Raw genomic sequence first — 22748 nt, forward strand, 5'->3', positions numbered from 1 at the left:
TGGGACCTGCAGCCAGCTCTGGAGCAGGAGAAAGCAGCTTTGGGGGGTTGCTGGGCTGAGGGACAGGGATAGTGCCTTGGGGACTGCTCAAGCAGCACTGCGAGCACTCCTGACCCATCTCGTTACCAGTCCTGGTTGTCCCACCCCGCTTTCTAGAGCCTGCAAGGCCTCTGCAGGCCTCTTGGGGCCATGTCCTGGGGCTCTGGTCACCTGTTAGCAGTGGCAAAATCCAAACCCAGCTGCAGAGCCCGGATGCTGTGGAGCGCTGGGAGGGCGTTGCTGCACGTACCGCACTCCTGGCTCCAAGCATGGCACATGCCATGATGGGGACAGCAGATCCAGCTTGTCACTCCTGTTCCTCTTTCCCAATCAAGAAACCAAGGCGCAGAGCAGCAAGGTGACCAAGACAGAGCTGGAAATCACCACCCAGCTTCCCAGCACTCGTGCTTTCTCCAGAGCCATGACTAGTATGTGCCGAACGAGAGCTCCGCAGGCATTGCAGGAGCGCAGCAGAGGTGTGTGCCTACTCCAGGTCAGCACAAACATCCTCGTGCTGGTGATTTGCCAGATGCTATTTACATTCCTGGAGGCAAGAGAGGTTTGGACCGGGCCCTTTGTGCACAGGGACACTGGGGAAATACACCCTCTCCTTTCTCCCTGTATCAAGGGATGTGGCAGCAGGGAAATCCAGTCAGACCAGAAAAGCTATTGATAACAGGGGAGGGAGAACATGATAAAGGAGCAGCCCGTGACTTTGCATTGCAAAAAACAACAGATGACCTCCTCGCAGCTCCTCTGCAGGAAGCCCTAATCTCTGGCTGCTGGAGCAGGTCCCCACAGGCAAACAGCTCCTGGAGGTGCAGCAGTGGCCGGGTCCTCGTGTCCTCCTCGCGGGCACACGGATGCAAGTCTGGGGGCCTTTGTTTTGGAGGGTGCAGGCAGGAGACCTGAACCATCCAGGCCCATTCCGAAAAGGAGATGACGTGGGGCACTGTTCAGCTGTACTCTGTGCCCGGAGGGGATGGAGGTAGGAGCTGGCCCCTCTGTCTGGGACTGGAGGAGTTTGGCAGTACCTCAAATCCCAGCTTTGGGGTCTGGGGATGCACACGAGCTGTGCTAACGGCAGAGAAGGAGCGATGCCCTCATAGGGACATCAGGGCTGTGCCAGTGGTGGAAGCACAGCTGCTCTTGCAGGCTCCTGGCTTTATCGCTTTGTTGGGGCTGGAAGAGAAAACAGAAGGCTAAATATCAAAGCAGCCTGAGCGAAGCCATCACCTACTCAATTTCTGGGATGCTTGTGGCCTGCTTTGATGCTGCTAAAGCCCTTCACGTGCTGGACATGGCGCTGAGGGGCCGCATCAGGCTGGGTCTCCTCAGCCTGGCTGGGCATCAGGGACCTGGGTGCTGCAGGGCTTTCCCAGCCCAGCCTGACCCTCAGGGCAGTAAATCCTGGAGAGATGCCTGCGAGCTGAGTCCTGGGAACATCCCGAGGCTCCCTCCCACGGACGGGCTCCAGTGCGTCACCCTTGCCAGGGCATCAGGCGGGGAAGGCACAGCCCCGACCTGCCACCCGCAGCGGAGACAAGGATGCGGCTCCAACCGATGCTTGGAGATGGTGTCTTCTCTCCTCAGCCCTGTCCCCCTCCCAAGCTGCGTCCCTCAGGGACGGACCCCTTGGCCAGGTGGCTTTGAGGGTCCCATGTTTCGGCAGACCTCGGGGATGTTCGCCCTGCCAAGAGCATGCAGCTCCCCAGGATCAGCTCACGTCCACCCTGGCTGGACTGGAGCAGGCGAGGGAGAGGAAGGCAGCGGTTTGGGTCGTGTCACCTAGATTTGCTGGAGGCGTTTTCAGCCCCGTGTCCCTGCAGAGGATAATCCAGGGCTTGTCTATTGCCTCATGCCTGTTGGAGGGGGACAACCTTCGGACTGCGCGTTCGGCTTATCTCAGCCGTGGTCAAGGGTGTGGGGCTGACCGCAGGCTCTGCCAGGCACGGGTGCTCGGAGATGAGGCTCCGGACAGGCCCTGCAGCCCCAGGGACAGCTGTCGGCGTGCGGAGGAGACCCAAGCCAACGTGGACTGGAGGCTGCATGCACAGCCCTGACCTGGCAGCCTGGCCTGTGTCTCATCCCGGGGAAGTTCTTGCTTTTGTGAGGAGCAGACCGGGGTTTGAGGAGGGAATTAAAGGGTGTGTTTGCCTGTTGGGCTGGATCCTGCTGGATTGGCCATAAAGATGGGCCCCATCAGCTCCGTTTCAGTGAGAAGCTGCGTCTCCAAGCTTCTTTCTCTCCCTGCAGTATGGGATTGCACTGTGGGGAGGGACGCCCCATTTCCTCGGACAGCCTTTGAGGTAAAAGGTGGAAAAGGCGGAGAGGCAGAGCCCGGTGCTGGGAGCCGCAGACACCGCGGGGTAGCGCGGAGGCCAGGAGCGCTGCCCTGAGCATCTCCAGTCCTGCGGCTGAGTGCTGGCACCATGCTGCTGTCATACCGGCCTAGTGATCCCCATGCCCAAGCATCCCTCTACGTGCCCGTTAGAGACCATCGCGACGACCGAGGAGACCCCAGCTGTCAGCTCCCAGCTTGTGCTTGGGTGGGTGACCGGCACCCCCGAACCAGGTAAAGCAAACGCCAGCATCGCTGGGGCAGCAGGCGCGCGCGGGGTGGGCACCAGCAGCGTGCGCCACGTGGCAGCGCTCGCGCCCCCGGGGCCGTCGCGCCGGTGCCCGCGACTGTGCAAGAGCCTCTGGCCCGGAGGAAAGAGCCCTGCGGCAGGAATACAGCTGCCTGTCCTCTGTGATGGCTGTTTCTCCTGCTCGCCTCCTGGCTTTGGTTGCAGTAACAGCTAGAAATCCTGACCAACGCCATCCGGGACCATCCGCCGGACGGCGCAGGCAGCACTCGGTGCGGGCAGGCTTTCTGCATGACCCTGTTTCTCGGGGGGAACCTGGCAAGAGGCGGTTTGGCCGAGCCGCTCTCCTCGCTGCTCTCCCAGCCCGCCGTCGGGAAGGGGCTGTGCGTCAGCCTCCCTAGACATCTGCTAATGAATTTTTCATTACGCAATGGCCTTGCCTCCATAGGCAGCCATATGGCCCCACATTCTCCAGCGGGGCCCGTGGAGCAACACATTTTAAGTCCAGACTTTGATTTTTCAGGGAAGTTTCCTTTGACCAGGTTTTTGGCACTTCCTTAAATGCTCCCCTGACCTATGCTGAACAGATTGAGGTATATAAATCCTCTGGGAGATCTTTGGAAATGGCTTTCTCCCAGCAGGACAGTTCATCATGGTAAAGCCCATGAGGCTTTCCTCCACCAACCTGTGGCCGACAGCCTACTGGTGCAAAATGTTCTTATTTTCCTCTCGCTGTCTCTAGCAATGTGGATGGCTTGGGTTTGGTTTCCAAGAAGTAATTACTGGAATAAAAAGCCCAGGCTAAAAATGATACTTGCTGGTTTTCATTGTAATTTCTTTGTGTTCTTTTTCTAATCTTTATTTGGCAACTATTGTTTTAAAGGGTTTTCACACTTATTTAACTCCTAAATAAGTAGCGCTTAATTTTGAGGCACGGGCCAAAATGCATCCTGGCATAAAATAAGTAAAGCAGATGAAGAACTGTACGTCTCATTTTTACTTGTAAAACACGAGTAAAAAACCTTACATTGTGGAAACAAAGAGATGGGAAGGACTTCAAGAAATCAGCTACTCCATCCCTCTGGGCAAATGTACCGAAGCCGCCTCTCGCCAGCGTTTGCATAATCGGAGCATAAAAGCCTCCCGGATGGTCAGTCTCTGACTTTCTCCAGGCCACTTGCTCCTGAGCTTTGCTCCTTCAGGGCCAGGGCCAGGGCCAGGGCCAGGCTTGCTGAATCCCTCGTGACTTACGGGAAGGCCCAGAGCTGAGAGCCCATGAGCCGAGACGGTGGCTCTCAGGGACCGAATCCACCTTGGCACGCCGAGGAAAACGGAGTTTTCATCTTTGTTTTGCGATACCAGATTGGCTAAAATGAAGGATCCGCAGGCGCAAGACCTGGCCCGCTAGCAAGGAGGGGTGCGCGGCGCCGGGTGCCCCGCGGCCGCCGTCTCCGCAGCCCCGCGTTGCTGCAGGGCAGCCTAGCGGCGTCGCGGTGCAGCGCGGGGCCTTTCCGTGCCAGCGCTAGCGCTGCCCGTTCCTGCCGGAGCCCCTGCCGTGCTGCTGGAGGACGGGAGCCAAGGGCACCCCAAAGACGTCATCCTGCAGCAGGCTCAAGACGAGCACGAGGGGACCCCTGCGTCACGCCGTGCGGGAGGAGTCGGCCGAGCACCCGCTGTTGGTCCCTGGCAGAGTCGGGATCCAGGCGCGGGGGCCTCTGAGAGGAGCCTGTTGTCCCCGCTGCTGGCTGGAGCCTCTCCCAGCCTGTGCCTGTACCCACCGGGACTGGGGACGGGCTTTGCCTGTGGACATAGAGGCAAAAAAGGTATCAAGTACTTCCATCGCTGCACCCACGTTTTCTTTCTCCTGGCTTTTGCTGCTGGGGTACTTGCTGAGTCCCTCTTGTTCCCCCTCCTTCTTTCCCCAGTTTTAGTTCCAGCGGGGCTTTAGCCCTCCTGATTTCATCCCTACGTGTCTGAGCAATGCTTTGTACCCCTCCTTTGCTGCCTCTCCTTCTCTCCACTTCTTGCTTGCTCTCTTTTTGCATTTTAGTTACCTGAGACGCTCGGTGCTCAGCCAAGCCCGCCGGCCCCAATTCCCCGTCTCCCTGCACAATGGGAGGATTTGTTCTCTGGAAGTTTTCTTTAAAATCAGCCTGGCCACCTTCCCCTCGTGGGGGCCAAGGTCTGATCAAGCCTTTTCTCCCACCGTGCAGAGGCCAGCGCTGCTGCTCGCCTCTGCAGCCTGCTTGCTGCAGCCCTGCTCCCGTGTTTGCACCAGGACGTTGTCACCCGTGCAACCTAGGTGCTTCTTCGGTGCCAGCCCCACGCCGTGTTGGCCAACCTACAGACATCCGCATAGTTAAAATCCCCCTGATGACCGGGTCTGGCGTTTGGGGGACTTCAGGTAGCTTGTAGGAAACCTCGGCCACCCCATCCCCTTGTCAGGCGGTCCGTAACGTTGCACCGCAACACCAGCAGTGGTACTGTCCCCCTGGCCTTGGCAGCTTGGCATGGGGCTCTCCGCACTTCTGTGTGGCTGAAGAGCTCCTTTCCGCAGGGGACAGCCCCCTCCTCTTCCTCCCTGCCTGACCTTCCCGAGCAGCCCCTACGCCCCATGCCAGTGCTGTAGTTGCAATATCCCTCCAGGTCTCTGGGATTGAATCGTAGCCCTGAGACCACACAAGAACTTCCAGTTCTTCTCGTTTGTTGGTCTGATATTAATTCTGAAATTGAAACTATTGACTTTTGGCTAGGAGGGAATTTGGAGAAAAAAGCTTGCTGAATGGACACCAAACTCGTTTGAAAATTTTTTTTTTCCCCCCTTTTTCTTTCTTTCTTTCTTTGAACTAGCAGAATCATTGGAGACAGATCTGGGCAGGTAGAAATTGAAGTGTTGGAGGAGGCGTTTGGATCCTGGGGCATAAGAAGTGTTGAGGAAAGTGCATTTGTGCATACAGCGGCCCGGGTGTGCACGGAAGCCCGCTTGTGCAATACGTTGGAGCTTCTCTTCTGGAAGAGTATAAATAACCGTTGCTTGCTGGGGATCTTGAAGGGTGCATGTCTCCAGGGGGTGGGGATGGAGCCCAGGGGGTGTTCGGAGCTGGGTTTCTGGGTTTCCTTGCTGAATCCCTCCTCCCTTCCCCCCGCTGTAAAAAATCATTTTGGTGTGCATTTCCTTCAGTTTGCAGGGCTGCTTTTTGCTTTAGATAAGATGCAACTAAATTAATCTCGAAATACTGTTTCGACCCAAGAAACTGAAATGCTTCTATTTAGAAAACATCAGAACGAATCCCTCAGCCTTCCCCCGGAACCCCGCAAACCCGTTTTGCCTTCGGCTAGCCAAAACTATTTGTTGAATTCAGCACAAATCTGTGAATAGTTCTGGTTGCTGTGAAACCGCGTGGTGGGGGAGTAAACTGTTAACCTAGAAAAGCGGCAGGTACCCGGCGGCATCGCTCCTCCTTTTGTGGCTTTGCCTGTTTTCCCTCTCGCCCCGGCGGGTTTTTCTCTCGCGGCGCGCAGGTTCGCCCGGGCGCGCAGCAGCGCGTGTGTACATACGGGAGCGCTGCCGTCGAGCGCTGCCAGCCGCGGCCTGTTTTCATTCCATTGCCTTGACTTTCCGATAAGCTACAATAAACTCCGCGGGCCGCGGCGGCGCTCGGTGGGCGTCTGGGCAGCGTCTGCCCGCCGGGCTGCCCGGCTTGCCGCGTCAGGAGGAGAAGCAGCCGGCGTCGGGCTGGCGTTGGAGCGTGCATTTGAAATGAGAAAGTTATGGAAAGGGGGGAAGCGCGGGCTGCGAGCGGGTGACATGAAAGGGAGGCGGGAAAAAAAAAAAAAAAAGAAAGAAAAGCGCGTTTCCCCGCTTGTCTGAGTAAATGTTTAATCACCAGCTCGGCAAAAAAGCAGCTCAAAAGTGCTTTTTTTCCCAGCAAGTCTGAACCAGTCAGCCTGGTGCCTCCTCCCTCCGGCTCACACCCTCCCTCCCACCCCTCCGGAGGAATATCCCAGCCTGCTCCAAGGTGCAGCCGAGCACCCACGGGAGCCAGGCCGGCGCGGCGCTTGCCCCACGCTCCCGGCGGGGGGCTGCGAGAGCAGCGGCGGCAGCGGCGGCAGCGGCGGCAGCAGCGCCCGGGCGGACGAGAGGGCGGCGGAGCCCGCGCGGACGCGGCGCCGGGTGGGCAGCGCTGCCGGTCTCCTGCCGCCACCTGCCCGTCCGCGCCGGGGCGCCGCTCGGCTGCGCCGCTCCGGTGGCTGCGCTGCCCGGCATGGGGTCCCCTCGCTGGAGACGCCTCTGCCTCCTGCTCCTGGCCGGTTTAACATCCTCCCTCATCCTGTACGGTCACTATTACGCTACGGTGGAGGCGCCCACCAGCCAGAGGCTCCTAGCCAGGTAAGGGGGGGACGTGGGGAGGAGGGGGCACGGCAGAGGAAGTGCCACTGCAGCCCGGGGACGGGGAAGGGGTCGGGGAGGGGGGACCGGGCTCCCCCGGCCGGTTGCTTAGTGCGGGTTATTCGAGCAGCGAGCCGGGCTGTTTGCTTGTTTGAGGGGTGTGATTGAAGCGGGCTCTGCCTCTCCGAGGTGTCCTGGGCACCCGGGTGCTGCCAAGCTGCCCCACGGCCTCCAGCCGTGCCCGGGGCAGCCAGGGAGGGACCCCCGGGCCGCGGGGGGCTGCAGGGGTCCTTGCACGGGTTCAGCCCCCACAAAGAAACCGTCGCTGGGTCCGGGGACAGCTGAGGGTGCTCAGCACCCAGTGGGATCAAAGCGCCTTCCAGCAGCAGCTCAGACCCTCTGCAAGAGCAATGTGTCCCCGCTAGGCTAATTCTGGACTCGAGGTGGCTGGTTTGCCCAGGAGGGGGGTTTGGCCCCCTGACTCGCAGCGATCCCGGTGCAGCGGTGCTGATTTACACCAGCTTCCTGGAAGGGCAGGGCTGGTCCCTTCCACTGACCCGTGGTTTTTCCTCCACCGGCTCTTGCAAACTCCCAAGGGCTCCAGCATTTCCCAGGCTCCAGCAGTTGGCATCTCCTCCTTTGCCTTCCCTCTGTCTTCCCCTGCATCCTCCACCCTCCCTGGGCCCCTTCCTGGGTGCGAGGCCGGGAGAGGGTGCTGGGGAGCAGGCGGAGTGTGAGTGAGCCTGCATGGCACCTGGCCTGCGGGACCATCCTCCTCCTCCTCTTCTGCAAGCGTCGGATCACCGATGGTGCCATGCCAGGAGAGCACTATGAGTGCCCCTTGCCTCCGCACTGTGCTCCCACGTCCCGGTGCTGCTGGTGGAGCAGCAGATCCTGGCAGCTGGCGCGACGGAGCCCGGCTCCCCGGTGCTCTTGAGAGAGGGGCTGGAGGATGCGGGACCGGAGCGGGTCCCGCATGGCGCTGGGCTACGTGCAGTGAGAGCTGCACTGGGACTCGCTGGGGATGCAGGTGGGCCGGGCCAGCGTGGGATCCAGATGCTCTCTTTTGCCCAGCTGGTGGGAGCTGGGGAGTCTCCGCCTGATCCGTCCTGTCCTGCCGCATGTCTAGTGCAGAGATCCCGCTCCCGCTGGGACGGTGCGAGCAGAAGTGCCTTCTTCTCTGCAGCCCTGGTTAGCGGTTGGGCCTGTTTCTGCCCGCGGGCGCAGCGCTGAGTTTGCAGTGGTGCCGGCAGCGTTAGCCGCACCGTGCGATGCTTGGGGGCAAGGTGGTGCTGGGGTGGGGATCGGCTCCCCGCATGGAGCTTTACACCCTGGGAGGGGAAACAGAGGCCCACGAGGGTGGCCGGCTCTGCCCAAGGACCGCGATGGAGCTGGGAACAGAAAGCAGCCGAGCCCCGGCTCTTCCCGGGGGCAGTCTGCAGAGGAGCCGGGAGCATCTTCCCCTCCCACCACATCGCAAACTGCGCAAGGAAACTTAAACCACAGCCTAACCCTGCCTACACCGCTCCTACCTCTGCACCGGGAACCCACAGCTCTCCTTGAACCCGGGGGGGACCCCTGTCCCTGCATCCCTGCGGGCAGGAGAGGAGGACAGGTTGTCCCTGGCCTGGAGCAAGGCAGCAGAAAGCTTGCGTGAACCCTGAAACCTGCAGGCTGTTTCCCTCTAAGTTTAACCCAAACACTTAAGCCTCAGTCAAACCAGAGCAAGACTTGTTCACCCTCCTTCCCGGTACTTATCTATGCAACAGGCTGTAGTTTCTACTTGTCTAAGCTATAAACCTGAATTAATCTATATCTGCCTTGGGAACTGATACAGGGCTAAATCTGGAAGCGAAACGTGTGCGTTCAGTGTTTCACAGATAAAACACGCTCACAGGCCACACAGTTGCGTTTATACAGTCGGCGCAGCGAGGGAGCGTTAGTGGTGCTCCTGCTTCGGTGCCGGCAGGTCTGTACGTGCAGCGCCTCCGTCCGGGGCGGACCTGCGGGGAGAGGAAGGGGTTCAGGAGGCGGGTCGCCCCTCTAGTTCACGCTGGCCGTTGCACGCCCTAAAGCGACCGATGTCCGGGTGCCCGCGGGCAATGCCCCAAATCCCCGCTCCGGGCCAGCGCGAGGCTGGCTACAGCAATGAGGATCCTGCAGAGATGGGCTCAAAGCCCCTGGGGGAAACGGCTGCCGCGCGGGGCAGCTCCCGGCCGTGTGCCGGTGCAAGCGCCAGCCCCCGAACAAAGCAGCTTGCAGCCAAGCGCGCTTTGCAGGGAGCCAGACCCTCTGCGCGCTGGCACGGAGCTGGTTGCATGCACGTTTGCGGGGTCGTGCGTGGGCACGCGGGGTCCGGCTCAGTGCAGTCCCCAGCCCTGCTCCCCGGGAGCACCCCTTGCAAACTCCGGGAAATTCCTGCCGGAGAGTCGCCAGGACGGCTCGTGGCCGTGTTATTAAGGCAGCGAGGATGAGCGTGGAGCTCTGCCCACCCACAGCGTCCCTCCCTGGCCCTGCGCCAGGGCGCGGATGCCCGCCGCAGCTCGGCCCTTTGCAGTGGGTGCTGGGCATTTTGCGGGATTGAGCAAGTGGCCCTGTTTACCTTGCTGCTTGGGCTCCCTGAAAAGGGTTTGCTGGGCCCTGGGAGTGTTTGTTTAAGATAGCAGCGCCGGAGTGCGCGCTCTCAAACACTTTTATCTTCAGGAAGTGGGGGGGTGGCCGTGCGCTGGAGACATCATATTTGTTAATTCCTCCTGGAAGATGGAACTCACCCAGACTTGGCTCTTTCTTGCGCTGGCGACCGTGCCCGGGAGGCCGCGGGCCGCTCCTTCCCGCGAGCGCCATTGTGCATGGGGCTGACCCTGGGGAGCCTCGTCATCTTCTGAGTCAACCAACCGTCCCGAGGTGCTGGGCCGTTAACGCTTCGCCACATCCTGGGCGGTGACGTCAAGGCCGCTCGGCTCCCCGGCACGCTGTTGGGACGTCGTCGCGCGGCGCCGCCGCGGCGCGGGTCCCGGCGCACCCCGCGCTCCCAGCCGGGGCCGGGAGGACGAGCGCTGCCTTCGGCCGCTGCGACGCCGGGCAGGTTGCTGCGGCAGCGCCACGTGGGAAGCGAGCCGCTGGACAGGCGGACGTTTGGGCTGGTTTTATCAGGTTAGCAGAAGTCCTGGACCCAGGCGAGTGCCAGAACAAACTATGAGCAAGCGCCGTGCATCGCGTTTGGCCGGCGATGGGAGGAGGGCCCCAGCGCCTAACGTCAGCAAGAGTCAAACACCTTGCGTCACCTGCACCCATCTCCTTCCAAGAAGCCTGGTCGAAATCAGCTTTTAACGATCTCTGCCGCCCCGGATGCTCTTACGACATCTCCGGCAGTTCAGAAAGTAGCGCAGGAAGAGCCGCTTCCCTGTGCACAAGCTGGCCGCGAACAGGAGCCCTGCGGCATCCGCGGGCCCAGGGTCTTTGCCCCAGGCCTTGCCGTGAAGGCAGCAGGACATCTCCAGCGAGGAGCAAGGGAAAGATCTTTACCAAGAAACACAAGTGGGAGATCTTGGAGCTGCTTTGTCCCAAGCAGGAGACCTGGGAGCCGGGAGCGACCCTCTGCTCCGGGGTCTGAGTGCTGCAGCCCTCACTTCTTGCTGCTGTGTCTGCTCTGGGGCAGCCTGTCCCCAGGCAGAAGGGAGGAAAGGGAGCGTGTGAGGACCGTCCTGCCTGGGAAGGACACTGGTCCCTCATGGCACAGTGGCTGTACTCCTCAAGCAGCACCAGTGCAGTGAGAAACAGGAGCAGACCCACGGGGCTGCAGCCCCTTCCCGCTGACGAATGACTTGCAACGTCCTTGTGAAGCAGGAGCACGAGGGGTTGTCACCGCTGGGGCTGGAGGCACGTCCTGCTCCTGGTGGCTTTGGGGACGGAGCGATGCGCAGAGCAGCTGCATGGCTGGGCCAGGGCTCCCAGCACCCAGGGAGCTGGGGGAGAGCGTTGGTGCCCCTTCGGGGGCAGCTCTCTGCAAGGGCTGGTGTGAGTGGAGCAGGTCTGCTCTCGGCACCTTGCCCCTTTGCTATGGGTCATGCAGGCCCTGAGACGTGTGCAAAACCAGACAGACAGACTGCCAGGGCTGCCCCGGCTGCCTGCAGCTCTGCCAGGCACAAGGGTTTAACCCCCAGGTCAAGCACTCGCAGGGCCTCCAGCCAGCTCCCCACCATCCCGGGGCAGCTTTCGGCCGTCCTGGGGCTCATGGAGGCAAAAGTTGGTGGGGATGAGAGCACCTTGTGTTCGTGTTGGACACAGGGAACGAAGGCCACCATGGACGTAGGCTCTAGTAAGGAAACTGAGGGAGGGCTGCTTGCAGTTGTGCTCAGAGGGGTGCATGGAGGAGACCCTTGCTTTCAGCCTGCTGTTTTGGGGTGTGTGAGTCCTGTGCTTAAACATGACCTTGTCTACAAGGGCATTAGAGGACACCACCTGGGCCGTACTGTCTATTTGCCAGGAGAAGGCCTGAGTCCTTTTGCAATCTGTTGTGCCTTGAGGTGCCATGGTGGGAGCGACGCCAAAAGCCACGGCATTCAGTGGAGCTTCCTCCCACCGTTGGGGAGCCTTGTTTGACCTGAACCTCGTGGGTCCTTGGACAGCCTCCATCCTCAGCGGTTTTCAAAGCACAGCTGGATACAGCCCTGTGCAAGCTAATTTGACCCCATCACTGCCCCCGCTTGGAGCAGCAGGTTGGGCCAGACCCTCCTGAGGTCCTGTTCAACCTGAGTTATCCCAGGAGCTGAGGACGGGGAGCTGGCAGGTTTGAGGCCACTGTGCTTCATGCTCTGTTCCAGGGAAGGAGAGCTGCAAAGCCTGGGGGTGCTCCGAGCAGTGCGATACCGGGGTGTGCAGCGGGGTGCTGGAGCCCTCTGGGCAATGCCGTGAGCAGGGCGTCACAGATATCCTGGGGCTCTGCACGGACGTCCCTGTGCTGGGGAAAGGCTGTGGCAGGACATTTCTGCAGGTCCAGCACCTCTCAGCTCATTTACCCTTCGTTTTTGCCCCCACAGCTGCAGCCATGCGGCTTAACATCAACAGCAAATGAGCTTAGCAGGTGGGTGCGGGAAGGAAAACAGCCCAAAAAGTAGTTTAGCTACCAGAGTCCGATTGTCAGCTTCTTCTTCTGCCAAAAGCATCCTTTGTGGCCAAGAGCAACTCGTCTCCGTGTTTCTCAGGATGACCCAGCCTCAGACACCTAGAGGGGGATAAAACCCCCCTCGCTGGCAGGAGGGGGTTAGGGGGAAGGTGGTGAGGTGGAGTGTGCACCTGGGGCTGGGCTGATGGTGAGGGGCTGGGGTGGAGGCAGGCAAAGCTGGGAGAGGCTGGTTGGGACACAGCTCCTGAGGAGGTGTGAGCCTGGTGAGCGAGGGGATAAGATTTCAGGGTTTGCTGGTGGGCTGAGCCTTGGTGGCTTGAAAAAAGAGTGTGTGGCCAAACTGGGGGACTCGTGTGTGTGTGCGTGCGTGTGCTCAGGAGATGTGTGCTGTCATGGTGCTTCAGAGGGGTCTGTTTGCAGGAGGTGGTTCTGGCTCTGGTTTTGGACTGAGGAGGTTTATTTGGTTCCCAGCTCAGCAAGCTCCGGGCTCCTGCTAATGGGGCACATTGCCCTGGAGCTGGGGATCTCCCATGTTGTGAAATCAAGAAACAGATGAGGCTTTGGTGGCTTGCTGGGGATTAAGCTGTATGCAAGCTCCTGCGATGGTGTGCTGCAGCTACGTGCAAAACATTGCTTGTAGCTGCTATGAGACTCTTAAAACTCACGACAAGGGTGAACTTTGGTTAGATGGGTATATGCTGCCTGTAACTGGAGGAAATGGGCTAAAAGAGCAGCTTGCAGTATGACCACCAGTCCCTGCCCCGGAGGTCTTGTATGGCCTTCAAACGTCCTTCTGCATTGCAGTAGGTGTCCCAATGCGCACGGACCTTGCCAGGATAGTTCAGGTCTCATCTGGAAGCTGAGGGAACAGGCAAGTTTGGTCAGGCTGGATTTATTTAGATGCTTGCAATGATAACACCAGAAATGCCTTGCAGAAAGTTGCAGCTCTGGAATATTTTATTGCCTCATGTACCAAAAAAAAATAAAAAATAAAAAGAGAGAGAGAGAGAAAAGCCACATCACAGAGGCTCATTGCAGCCTGAGCCCAGCGAGGGTGTAAATCAGCAGCGTTGCAGGCTCCGGATGCTGCCGGGAGCTGCTGCGTGCCGGCAGGGTTGGGAGGACGAGCAAAGCCGCGGCGACGGCCGCTGCCGCAGCGCGGAGTGGTGTGCCGCGGCCGGGTCTGCTGCAGGACCTGGTCTCCGGTGAGAGTTTCCCCGTGCCCGTGGCCGCTTGAGAGTGGGCATCTCCCGTCCTCTCTTGCCGCCCGCCGGCGGTGCGGCGTCAGCCCTCCGAGGTCACAGCGCTCGGGCGGGACGAGGCCGCGGAGAAGGGCTGAGCTGGGGACGTGCGCTTGGGCTGGAGCGTGTGTGTTCTGTGCAGCGGGGGCTCTGCAGGGGCCCTTGGCTGGCTCGGCTCAGCAACGTGCCCTGCGCCGGGCAGCCGCTGAGCTGCGGGCTAATAAACCTCCTCCTCGAGCAAGAGGCACCCTGAGCCCTTGGCGAGCGCTCGGCAGCCCCTGCACGGGGCCTCCTCCGCGCCTCTCCTCGCCAGGCCCCACCTGTAACCCAGCCCTGGGCCGATCCCGGCCTCCCGGCGTTTCCCCGCGTTGTTTGCGCAGCCCCTTCCCTTCTCCCCGCTCGGCGATCCAGCAGCATACCAGAAACCCTCCAGGCCCATAAATATGCATTAGGGGAGCTGTGAAATGCTCCGAGCGTGCGGGGGAGCGAACTCTCCGCAGACAGTGGCTACTCTGTGCGCGCAAGGGCCAGCTCTCAGAGCGAGCCCCCCCGCCGGCCGGCCTCCCCGCACCCCGGCGGTCGCCCGTCGGCCGCGCTCGGAGCGTCGCCCGCTTCCCGCGGGGAGCCGCCGGCCCTACGCACGCCGGCGCTGGGTTTTGGAGCAGGAGGTCCTGGCATCTCGGGCAACGGCCGGAGCTGTCCTAGCCCGTCGCGGGAGCTCTCCGGGGGTGGCGATGCTCGACGGGCGAGATGGCCGGGAGGACCTGGGGAACCACGGGGAAACCCAACGCCCGCTGAGCCGAGCATCGCGGCGGGGGCCGCGGAGGCAGAGCGCCGCTCGCCACCTGCCTCCACCTGTCCCCGGGCTCCTGGGCGAACCTCCCGCGACAACGCGGCCCTTGTCTCCTCCACAGTGCGGGCGTTTGAGCGCGAGCACCTGTCGATCGGCGGCGCCGGGGGCGCGTCCGAGGGCTCTTCTGTGCGGGGATGAACGGGAGCCTGTCTGCCCCACGGTGGGGGGCCGTCGCCCGCCCGCGCAGCCGGGGGCTGCAAACCTGTCTGTCCTTCGTCCAGAGCGCTGGGCAGCCTCCAGGAAGCTGCGTCTGCTTTGCCAGGCTCCGGGGCGGTCTGGGGACACCCTGAGACGCTGGCGGGGGAACCTTCTGCCTCCGTCTCCCACCGGTTGACTGTAGAGGTGTTGGCGCAGAGGTGATTTCTTTCCCTTGCGAGGGCAGAATACGTGTTCCCCTTCCCTGATGTGCTTCCCGGCTTGGAAAACTGGAGGTGGACCCAGTTAGCAAGGACTCAGCACCACAGAGGAAGGTTAGAAAAATGCTTGGGGTTGTCCAAGCCCCTTCTGTTCCCTATGGCAAAGGGGATTTGGAGACATAGCAGGGTGGCAGCTTCTGGCACTGAGTCGTTCGGAGGTCGTTGTTTCATGTCCCCAGGTGCTGGTGGAAAGGCTTTTGACCAGCGCTAAATCAGTGGTGTGTGGGATCAAGGTGAACCTCGGGACGGTGGGACTGCCCCATCACTGCACGTGCCCAGGTGCTATGGCAGGGCTCGATGTCTCTCCTCTTCCACTGCCTCTCCGGGGTGGCTGTGCTGAACGTCCCGTTACTCCGTGCTTTCACGGCATCTCGAGTTCGCCTTGTGCTCACGACTCTTGGGTGATGTGGTGTATTTCATGGGGTTGGGGACACTTGAAGCAGACGGGGGACAACCCCCTAGTTATTCTTTTCCCATTCCACTACTAAACCAAATACTTCCTAGCTTTCCAGTGCAATGGAAATTTAGGCTCTGTACCAGGTCTTACTGACAGCATCACCAGCCTGGTCACAGCCTGGGTTTCCAACACTAAAAATGCGTACTGTGTGCCTGGAGGAATCTCCAGAAGCTCTGAGTTTCCAACTGCTTTTCCAAATAAGCAATTAAATGTGGCCTCCTGGACTTCCCAGCTTGCCCCAGCCATGTATTCCTACTTGGGTTAGGGAATAGTGTGAGAATTTCTCAGTGTCCACAGCGATGGTAGGAAGCGCTAGAGAGATTTGTGGCCCTCTGGGCCTCTCAGGGTTTCCCCACGGCAGCAAGCTGGGCTGGATGCAGTTGGGCAGCAAGCAGTGTACGTGCGGTGGCCAGTGAGATCCTGAAAGTGAGGCTTCCCAGGGAGATGATGGCTGGTTTGGAAGAGGAGTTACTGCAAACTCTTCCATCCTGTGCTTTCTGCGCAAGCCCAGTATTTTGCAAATCTGCCGCTCCACTTGCAGAAGGCCGCACGAGGCGGGTTGGTGGTGGGCCTAGGCAGCAGTGGTTGAGGGTGGCCTCAGTGGAGGTGACTTGGCCCTGACCTGTGGCTCTGGACTCGTGTGGTGGATCTCGCTGGGGGGTGCTGGGGTGTGACGGTTTGGTGTCACGTCCCCAGCTGAGCCCCTGCCGCCCTCTCGTTCCAGCCTGCTGCAGCCGGAGCCGCTGGTCCTGGCTCCTCCGGGGACGCTGAGCCGAGCAGGGAGCCGCAGCTGGGCCCAGGAAGGCGGGTTGGAGAGGTAAGTGGGGGGACAAGGTGCACGTGCCGCACTGGTCCCGCAGGAGCGGGGGGAGTCTGCTCTGCCACCTTTGGGTTCCCCCATACCCACGCGACAGATTTGTAACTCCGTTATATGTTTTCCCCCTGCTTCTAGAGGGAAGTCCTTTAAATCTTCCTCTGAGCTGGTGAAGTCCAAACTCGTCAAAACCCAGGTAATAATTAGCAAAATGCTATTAGCGTCTCTGGTATTTTCTCCTTGTTGGGTTTTGTTGGTTCAAGGTCCACGCGGGGAAGCCAAGGAGAAATCTTGCTGCCATGCCTGGCCCCGGTGCGTGCGCTTGCCCGCGCCATGCTGGCGTGGCAAAGCCGGTTTGAAGCCCGCTGGGTCCCCTCACAGGTGAAGCCCAGCTCTGCTCAGCACCAGGCTGGCGACGGGGGTGTCCACCCTCGTGCTTTTCAGGGACGTTTTTGCTACGATAGCAACTCTGGCCGAGCCTCGCTGCTTTAAATCCATTCAAGGAAAATGCAACTGAGCCAGAGCAAAACAAAGCAAAATGGAAATCCGAGAGGTGGCAAGGAAATGCCAGAGTCATTAACCATGTCTGGAGGCCCCTTAGCAGAAAATGACCCTGGAGGAGATATCAAATCTTCTCCTTTCACAAAGCTGTTTGTGCTTTCCAAGTGGCTTTATAAGCCCTGATCCTCCCAACCCTGGTAAGGGGGTACCAAAGGTGTTTTGCAGCTGGGGAAACTGAGGCACGAGGGAGTGACCCAGCAGCAAGTGGGATGGACAAGGGACATTTCCGTCTCTGGATTTGTCCTTTCCTTGGTGACTGTCGAGTGGTGGAGATGTTAGAGGAGAGGTGTATCCAGCCTGGAAACTGAACCGTGGTCCTCTCTTCCTTCCAGCCCAGCGCTTGCCTCCATTCCGTGACAGCCAGAGCAAAGGCAGACCCCAAGTTTGGGGAGCTCTTCCGCTTTGACATCCCTGTGCTGATGTGGGACCAGCACTTCAGCCCGGAGACCTGGGACAGGCTGAAGGCACGACATGTCCCATACGGCTGGCAAGGCTTGTCCCACGCAGGTACAGGACCTGACCAGGCTGGGGGTGCCGGCAACGGAGGGGTGAGGAGGGCGATGGGAGGGTGCACGGCTGCTCAAAGGGGATAGGGGAGCCCAGCAGAAGGGACTGAAGCTGCAGGGTGGGTGGAGAAACCCTGGAGAGAAACTGGGGACCTTGTTCTCCTCCCACTCCGCCTGCCAGGGAGTGGCGCGGAGGGGATGGCTTTGCAAACACCGCTTGCTGCATCTTGTGACATTTTCCCTGAATAAAAGCTTCAGTGTCTGCATGATTATTAACTGGGGCCCAGAGGACCTCGGACAACCCGCTCCATTGTTGCAGATGGAGATTGTTTCCCTTCCTACCCCAAACCTACTCTCTGCTCTTCTCCAGCAGCCGCCGGCTTCAATCCCTGGATTGTGAAGGGTGGAGGGAAGTGCTGGGGGCAGCAGGGGGAGGAAGCTGGGGGAAGAAGCAGACTGGCAGTGGGCAGCGGCAGCTGCAAGGAAGCATTGTTGGAAGGGGAAAAGGCCGGCCGGCGCTTGCATCAGCATCTGCAGGGCTGGGCCGGGAGCGCTCCGGATGCATCCCTGTGCCTAGCACTGCATTGGTGTGGCTGCTGTCCAGAGCTGGCTTAGAAATGTGGGGGGCTATGAGGGGCTGACACCAGGGCAAGCCTAGGATAGAGGAGGATCTGGCCTGTGACTGCCACCACGGAGAGAGGATTCAGCCTTTCTGGGGGCTACAAAGCATTTACTAGATGGCATCCATCCATCCTACCTTGTAGGTCCTCTCCTCTGCATGAGGACGGCATGGGCTTTCTTGTGTGCTGCTCTTAGATGTCCTCCTGTGCAAGCTTGTCTGTGCACACTGTTGCATGCCTGTTCCTAATGCAATGTGCTCACTCGCACCTCTCGCACCCACCTTTCCCCCTCTTTGTGTCTCTGCTGACCGACCCTGTCCTGCTCCATTTCAGCCATCGGCAGCACGCTCCGGCTCCTCAACACCTCCTCCAACAGGCGCCTCTTCGACAGAGACAACTTCCCCAGGGGCTGCGTGCGCTGTGCCGTGGTGGGCAACGGCGGCATCCTCAACGGCTCGCGACAGGGCAAGGAGATCGATGCTCACGACCTGGTGTTCAGGTAGGACTGCTCTGCCGGGGCCTGGCAGCTGGCTGGGGCCTGTGTCCAGGCAGGATGGGTCTGGGAGCCTGCAAAAGTCTCCTGTAGGGACAGGCAGTGGGTCAGGGCTGCCCAAAGCCCCCTCACCCTTGGGAAGTTGCTGGGGGTAGGTGCAAAGAGACAACTTTCTCATGGTCTAGCAGCAATGACTGTCATTGCTGGGGCCCAGTGTTGATTTAATGGTTGCTGAACACTCCTGCTGGTGACATGTTCACAGCAGTGGTCCGTACCTGCTGTCTCGTGATGGCAGAACGAGGATGAACTCCAGCCATACCCGGCTGGCGTGGGGTGAGGAGCATCCTGCCCACCAGGGCAGCGTGGGCACTGGTCCACAGAGAACACCCAGCCCTGGACATGCGTCCTGTGATCCTCCCACAGGCTCAACGGTGCTGTGATCAAAGGCTTCGAGGAAGATGTTGGTACCAAGATCTCCTTCTATGGTTTCACAGTGAACACCATGAAGAACTCCCTTATCGCCTATGAGGAGTATGGCTTCACCCAGATACCCCAGGCCAAGGTGAGATGCCCTGGGCCCTCAGGGCTCGTCAGGGGTGGAGGGGTTATCCCAAGTTGTCCCCTGAGGCCAAGCTACAACTTGCCCCCAAAACCTTCTCCAAGTCTTGGGAGACCTTGGCCCTAACAAAGCACCGTGTATCTGCTCCTGTGCCCCCACTGCAGGACCTGAGATACATCTTCGTCCCCTCAGACATGCGCGACTATGTCATGCTGAAGTCAGCCATCCAGGGCAGCCCGGTCCCCGAGGGCTCGGACAAAGGTGACGAGTGAGTAACCCCCTGGCCTCCCCACAAGCACCTCCAGCACCTTCAGGCTGGCGTGGCACCGGACTGCTGTTGTCCATGCAAAGGGTGAATGTACCATAGTGGGCGAACACGCCGGTGCCGGCTGCGATCCCTGGGGATTACCCAGCCCGCCTGGCCTTCGTTTGCTTCCTCGGTGACAAGTCCTTGCCATGTTCCAGCTTCCTGGATGATGGCAGGCAAGTCACACTCCTGCAGTGCCCTGAAGGAGCGAGAAGGGATAGGAGGAGCACCCCATCCCACTGGGCCAAAGTCACTTTTCTGCCTCCTCTTCCCTCTCAGAGACTGTTGGTTCCTATGACTCATTTTTGGGGCTGTGCTGGGCACCAAAGAGCCTTGCCCAGGGTATCCAGCAGTGGCTGAGATGTTGCAACACAAACCAAAGCTCAGCGTCTCATCGAGTTTCTGCCTCGGGAGCTGAGTGGGGAGGCTCGGTCCAGAGAGCAGCGCGTGTTGTGTCGTATCGAGTGCTCTCATGCTGCTTCAGCTGACATGTTTGGTGGCCTTGTGGGATAAATCCCAAGCGGCCCCAGGACTTCTGTGACATGAATTCTGCTTTTTCCTTCTCCCTGCTGCAGGCCACAGAAGTATTTTGGACCAGAGGCATCTGCAAAGAAGTTCAAGCTGCTGCATCCAGATTTCCTACATTATCTAACATCAAGGTAAGGAAACTGAGGGGCCGCAAGGCAAACTGTTAATTCGCCCCCCCCCCCCGCCCCCCGCAGGCTTCTCTTGAGCATCGGCTCTGCATGGGTCTGCTCCCCACTTGGCTCTTCGTCACCAGCTATAGCCAGACCACGATTCCAAGCCCTTCTCTCTTCTGTACCATCTTGCAGCTGCTCCCCACTATCAAAACAGTCCTGATCCACCCTAGCCACTGGAACTGCCTCTGTCCTGTTCTCTGGGGCAAAGGCCAAGAGATTTCCACCTGTGCCACTGCCATTTAGCGCAGGACAACTTATGTCCTTTCATAGCAGGAAGATGAGAATTCTACATCCTCACCATCTTCACCTTGCCTTTGTTTCCCCCAAATTAGTTGGCCAATGTTGACCTAGTCTAAGAGGAGCAAAGGTGGGGATGAAAGGGATTATCTTTTCTATGTTTCATGAAAACAGGTGGCTGGGTCAGGGGGATTGAGAGCAGTGGGGAGGTGCCCTTTTAGAATCCTGCAGAGAATGAGCTGAAGCTTAGTAGAAGGCATCAGAGAATCCACAAGACAGTTATGAATGCCATGAGAGGATGCATTTCAGTTGCTGCTCCTGCCTTATCAGACACCAGACACCCCAAGTGCCTGATGTACACTGGAAAGGCAAGAGGCTTTGCTGCTGTAGTGTTTGGGGGCCTTGGTGCTGTGATGGTGGAGGTCTCGCTAACCTGCTGTCTTTACTGACAGGTTCTTGAGGTCAGAAATCATCAATACTCAGTACGGCTACCTCTACATGCCCAGTACCGGTGCACTCATGCTCCTGACAGCACTCCATACCTGTGACCAGGTAAGAGGCTGCAGGGCCATCTCCCCCAGCACCTGGAGCGGGATGGCTGCCCTTCCACTGCCCAGAGCCTGCAAATGGCCCATCCATTATGTGACAGAGCTTGGTGTGGGCTAGCCTGCCCTTCTGGGGCTTCAAATGAGGATGAGCATGTCCTGGTGGAGCTCGCCGGTTGCTGTCCTACATGTGTCACAGCTACAGATTTTATGACTCCACCTGACCCTATTCCCATCCTTTGCCAATCTGTTTCATCACCCTCCCTGCAGGTCAGTGCCTATGGGTTCATCACTGACAACTACGAGCAGTTCTCGGACCACTACTATGAGCTGGAGAAGAAACCGCTGCTGTTTTACGCCAACCATGACATGATGCTGGAGGCAGAGTTGTGGAAGAGCTTGCATCGAGCAGGGATCATGAAGCTTTACCAGCGGTGAGGCAGGGCAGCAGCCCACAGGGTCAAGCCCCTCGGACTCGTTGTGTGACAGAAGTGGCTCTTCTCTGCTTTCCTGAAGGCCCTCTTCTCTTTCCTAAGGCCCTCCAGGACTTGTAGGCTAGTTGCTGAGGCACAGGCCCTCTACACTTCAGTTGCCAGCAGGTGCCTGCCAACTTGCAGCTGGGCAGCGGTGTGGGTAGGGGTGGTGGTAACAGGCCAACGGGGTTAGGGAAATGCTGCAACATTTCCTCAGGGATCTGTAGGAACTTGTTTTGCGGCTTAGCGCAATTGAACATGGCCTTTGTGGCACCAAGAAGCACCACTGCATGTGGCTGTAACCTCCCAGTGCCATGAACACCTCTGTGGGGCAACAGCAGCCCCCTGGGAAGAACTGTGCCCAGCTACCAGGAGGGGCAGGATGATGGTGGAAGAAGACACTGGGGAAGTGTGGGTGTGACAGTCCCACCTTTTTTTTTTTTTGCCTTCCCTGGATTTACAGCCTGCTTTCTATGAGCGTAAAGCCTCTGGCTGGAGAACACCTGGCTGGTCCTTTACCTTTCTATCATATTCCAGTACCAAGAACCATCAGCCCAAATGCTCCTCACCACGGTGAGATCATGATGGGCATGAATCCTTAGACTAGGCTGTTCAGCTAACTAGAATGGTGGTGTGTTTGGAGAACACCTCTCTCTTGGACTGCATAAAGCCTGACCGCCACAAAACTCTGGATTGACGCACACATCTTTCCAGAAGGATCTCTGCCTCCATCACCAGAAGATGGCAGAAGCTTGGCTGCCTTCTCTGTGACAGATGTAAGATGTAATGTGTCTGCAGTTCTTTTCTTATTTTCTATGTTGTGGTGTTGGCCAAGGCAACGAAGGGTCTTAAAAAGAGAAAAATAACCATCAGGTAAGACTAGGATTACTGCAGCTCAACTGGAGCATCAGAAATGCGGCTGGTCTTTGATCATCTAGGAGAGGAGAGATAGCCTAGTGTCCCCTCCCCCTTTTTTTGCACTGGGGAGACACCTGATGCCCTCCACATGCTTTAAGATGGCAGCCCCCCATACCAGACGGGGTAGGGAACCAACAGCTGATGGTGCAAGTCTAAGCTGTCATCAGTCTCAGTAAAAAAAAAAAAAAAAATCCAGGAGGAAAAGATCTTGAACCCCCCCAGCTATCTGCTGTGAGCCAATGCTGCGTAACTAGGAAGACCCGTTGGGGATGCTACTTCAGCAGTTGGTGGCTGGCTAGAGGGATGGTACTACACAATGGAGGGGATGGTGTAATCTGAAACATTTTCCCACTTTGTATAATTGCATAAATGTTGAATGACCATTTTCTTTTATGCCTGCTTCTGTTGTTTTGGCGAATGGGGTGGGGTGACACTGACTGACACACACACACACACACACACACACCCCAGTGAAAAGGTGAGACTTAGACTTGGGAATAGCCAAAAAAAGGCAGGGATGGGGAGAAGGATGGAAGTAGGGTTAAACCCCCAGCCCTTCCCAGAGGCAGGGAGGCCTAGCTCACTCACCCAGCAGTTGGTAGCCACAGCTGATGAATGAGCCCAACGTATCAAGCCAGAGGGCCACTGTGACAACTTCCCTTGGCTGGTTTGAGCAGTATTTCTCACTTTGGATGCTATTTGTTGTCAGCTGGGGAGAAGCACATAGCTGCAGAGATGGCAACAGATAAGAGAGCCTGGCAATTAGCCAGTAAACCTCAAAAACCCCCCTCAAGCTCAGTCTATCTTTAAGGCAGCAGGCTTAATTCAGCTACCTTTGAAAGCGTGTTAGGGAAGGCTAGTCAAAAAGTCTGCTTCAGATGTAATTTCTAATGTGGAGACCATCT

At 58.7% G+C, this 22748-nt stretch overlaps 1 protein-coding gene across 1 annotated transcript; it reads left to right on the top strand.

The window, feature by feature from the left end:
• The first annotated feature begins 6810 nt into the window (after window positions 1-6810).
• ST6GALNAC2 (ST6 N-acetylgalactosaminide alpha-2,6-sialyltransferase 2) lies at window positions 6811-22220 on the top strand. The gene is made up of 10 exons (XM_067308160.1): window positions 6811-7017; window positions 15834-15926; window positions 16062-16119; window positions 16817-16991; window positions 17944-18109; window positions 18527-18665; window positions 18827-18930; window positions 19545-19628; window positions 20360-20459; window positions 20723-22220. The coding sequence occupies exons 1-10, from the start codon at window positions 6893-6895 to the stop codon at window positions 20888-20890; spliced, it is 1212 nt and encodes a 403-aa protein (XP_067164261.1). The 5' UTR covers window positions 6811-6892; the 3' UTR covers window positions 20891-22220.
• The last annotated feature ends 528 nt before the right edge of the window (window positions 22221-22748 follow it).

The sequence above is a fragment of the Apteryx mantelli genome, chromosome 19, assembly GCF_036417845.1.
Source record: "Apteryx mantelli isolate bAptMan1 chromosome 19, bAptMan1.hap1, whole genome shotgun sequence".
Taxonomy (NCBI): Eukaryota; Metazoa; Chordata; class Aves; order Apterygiformes; family Apterygidae; genus Apteryx; species Apteryx mantelli.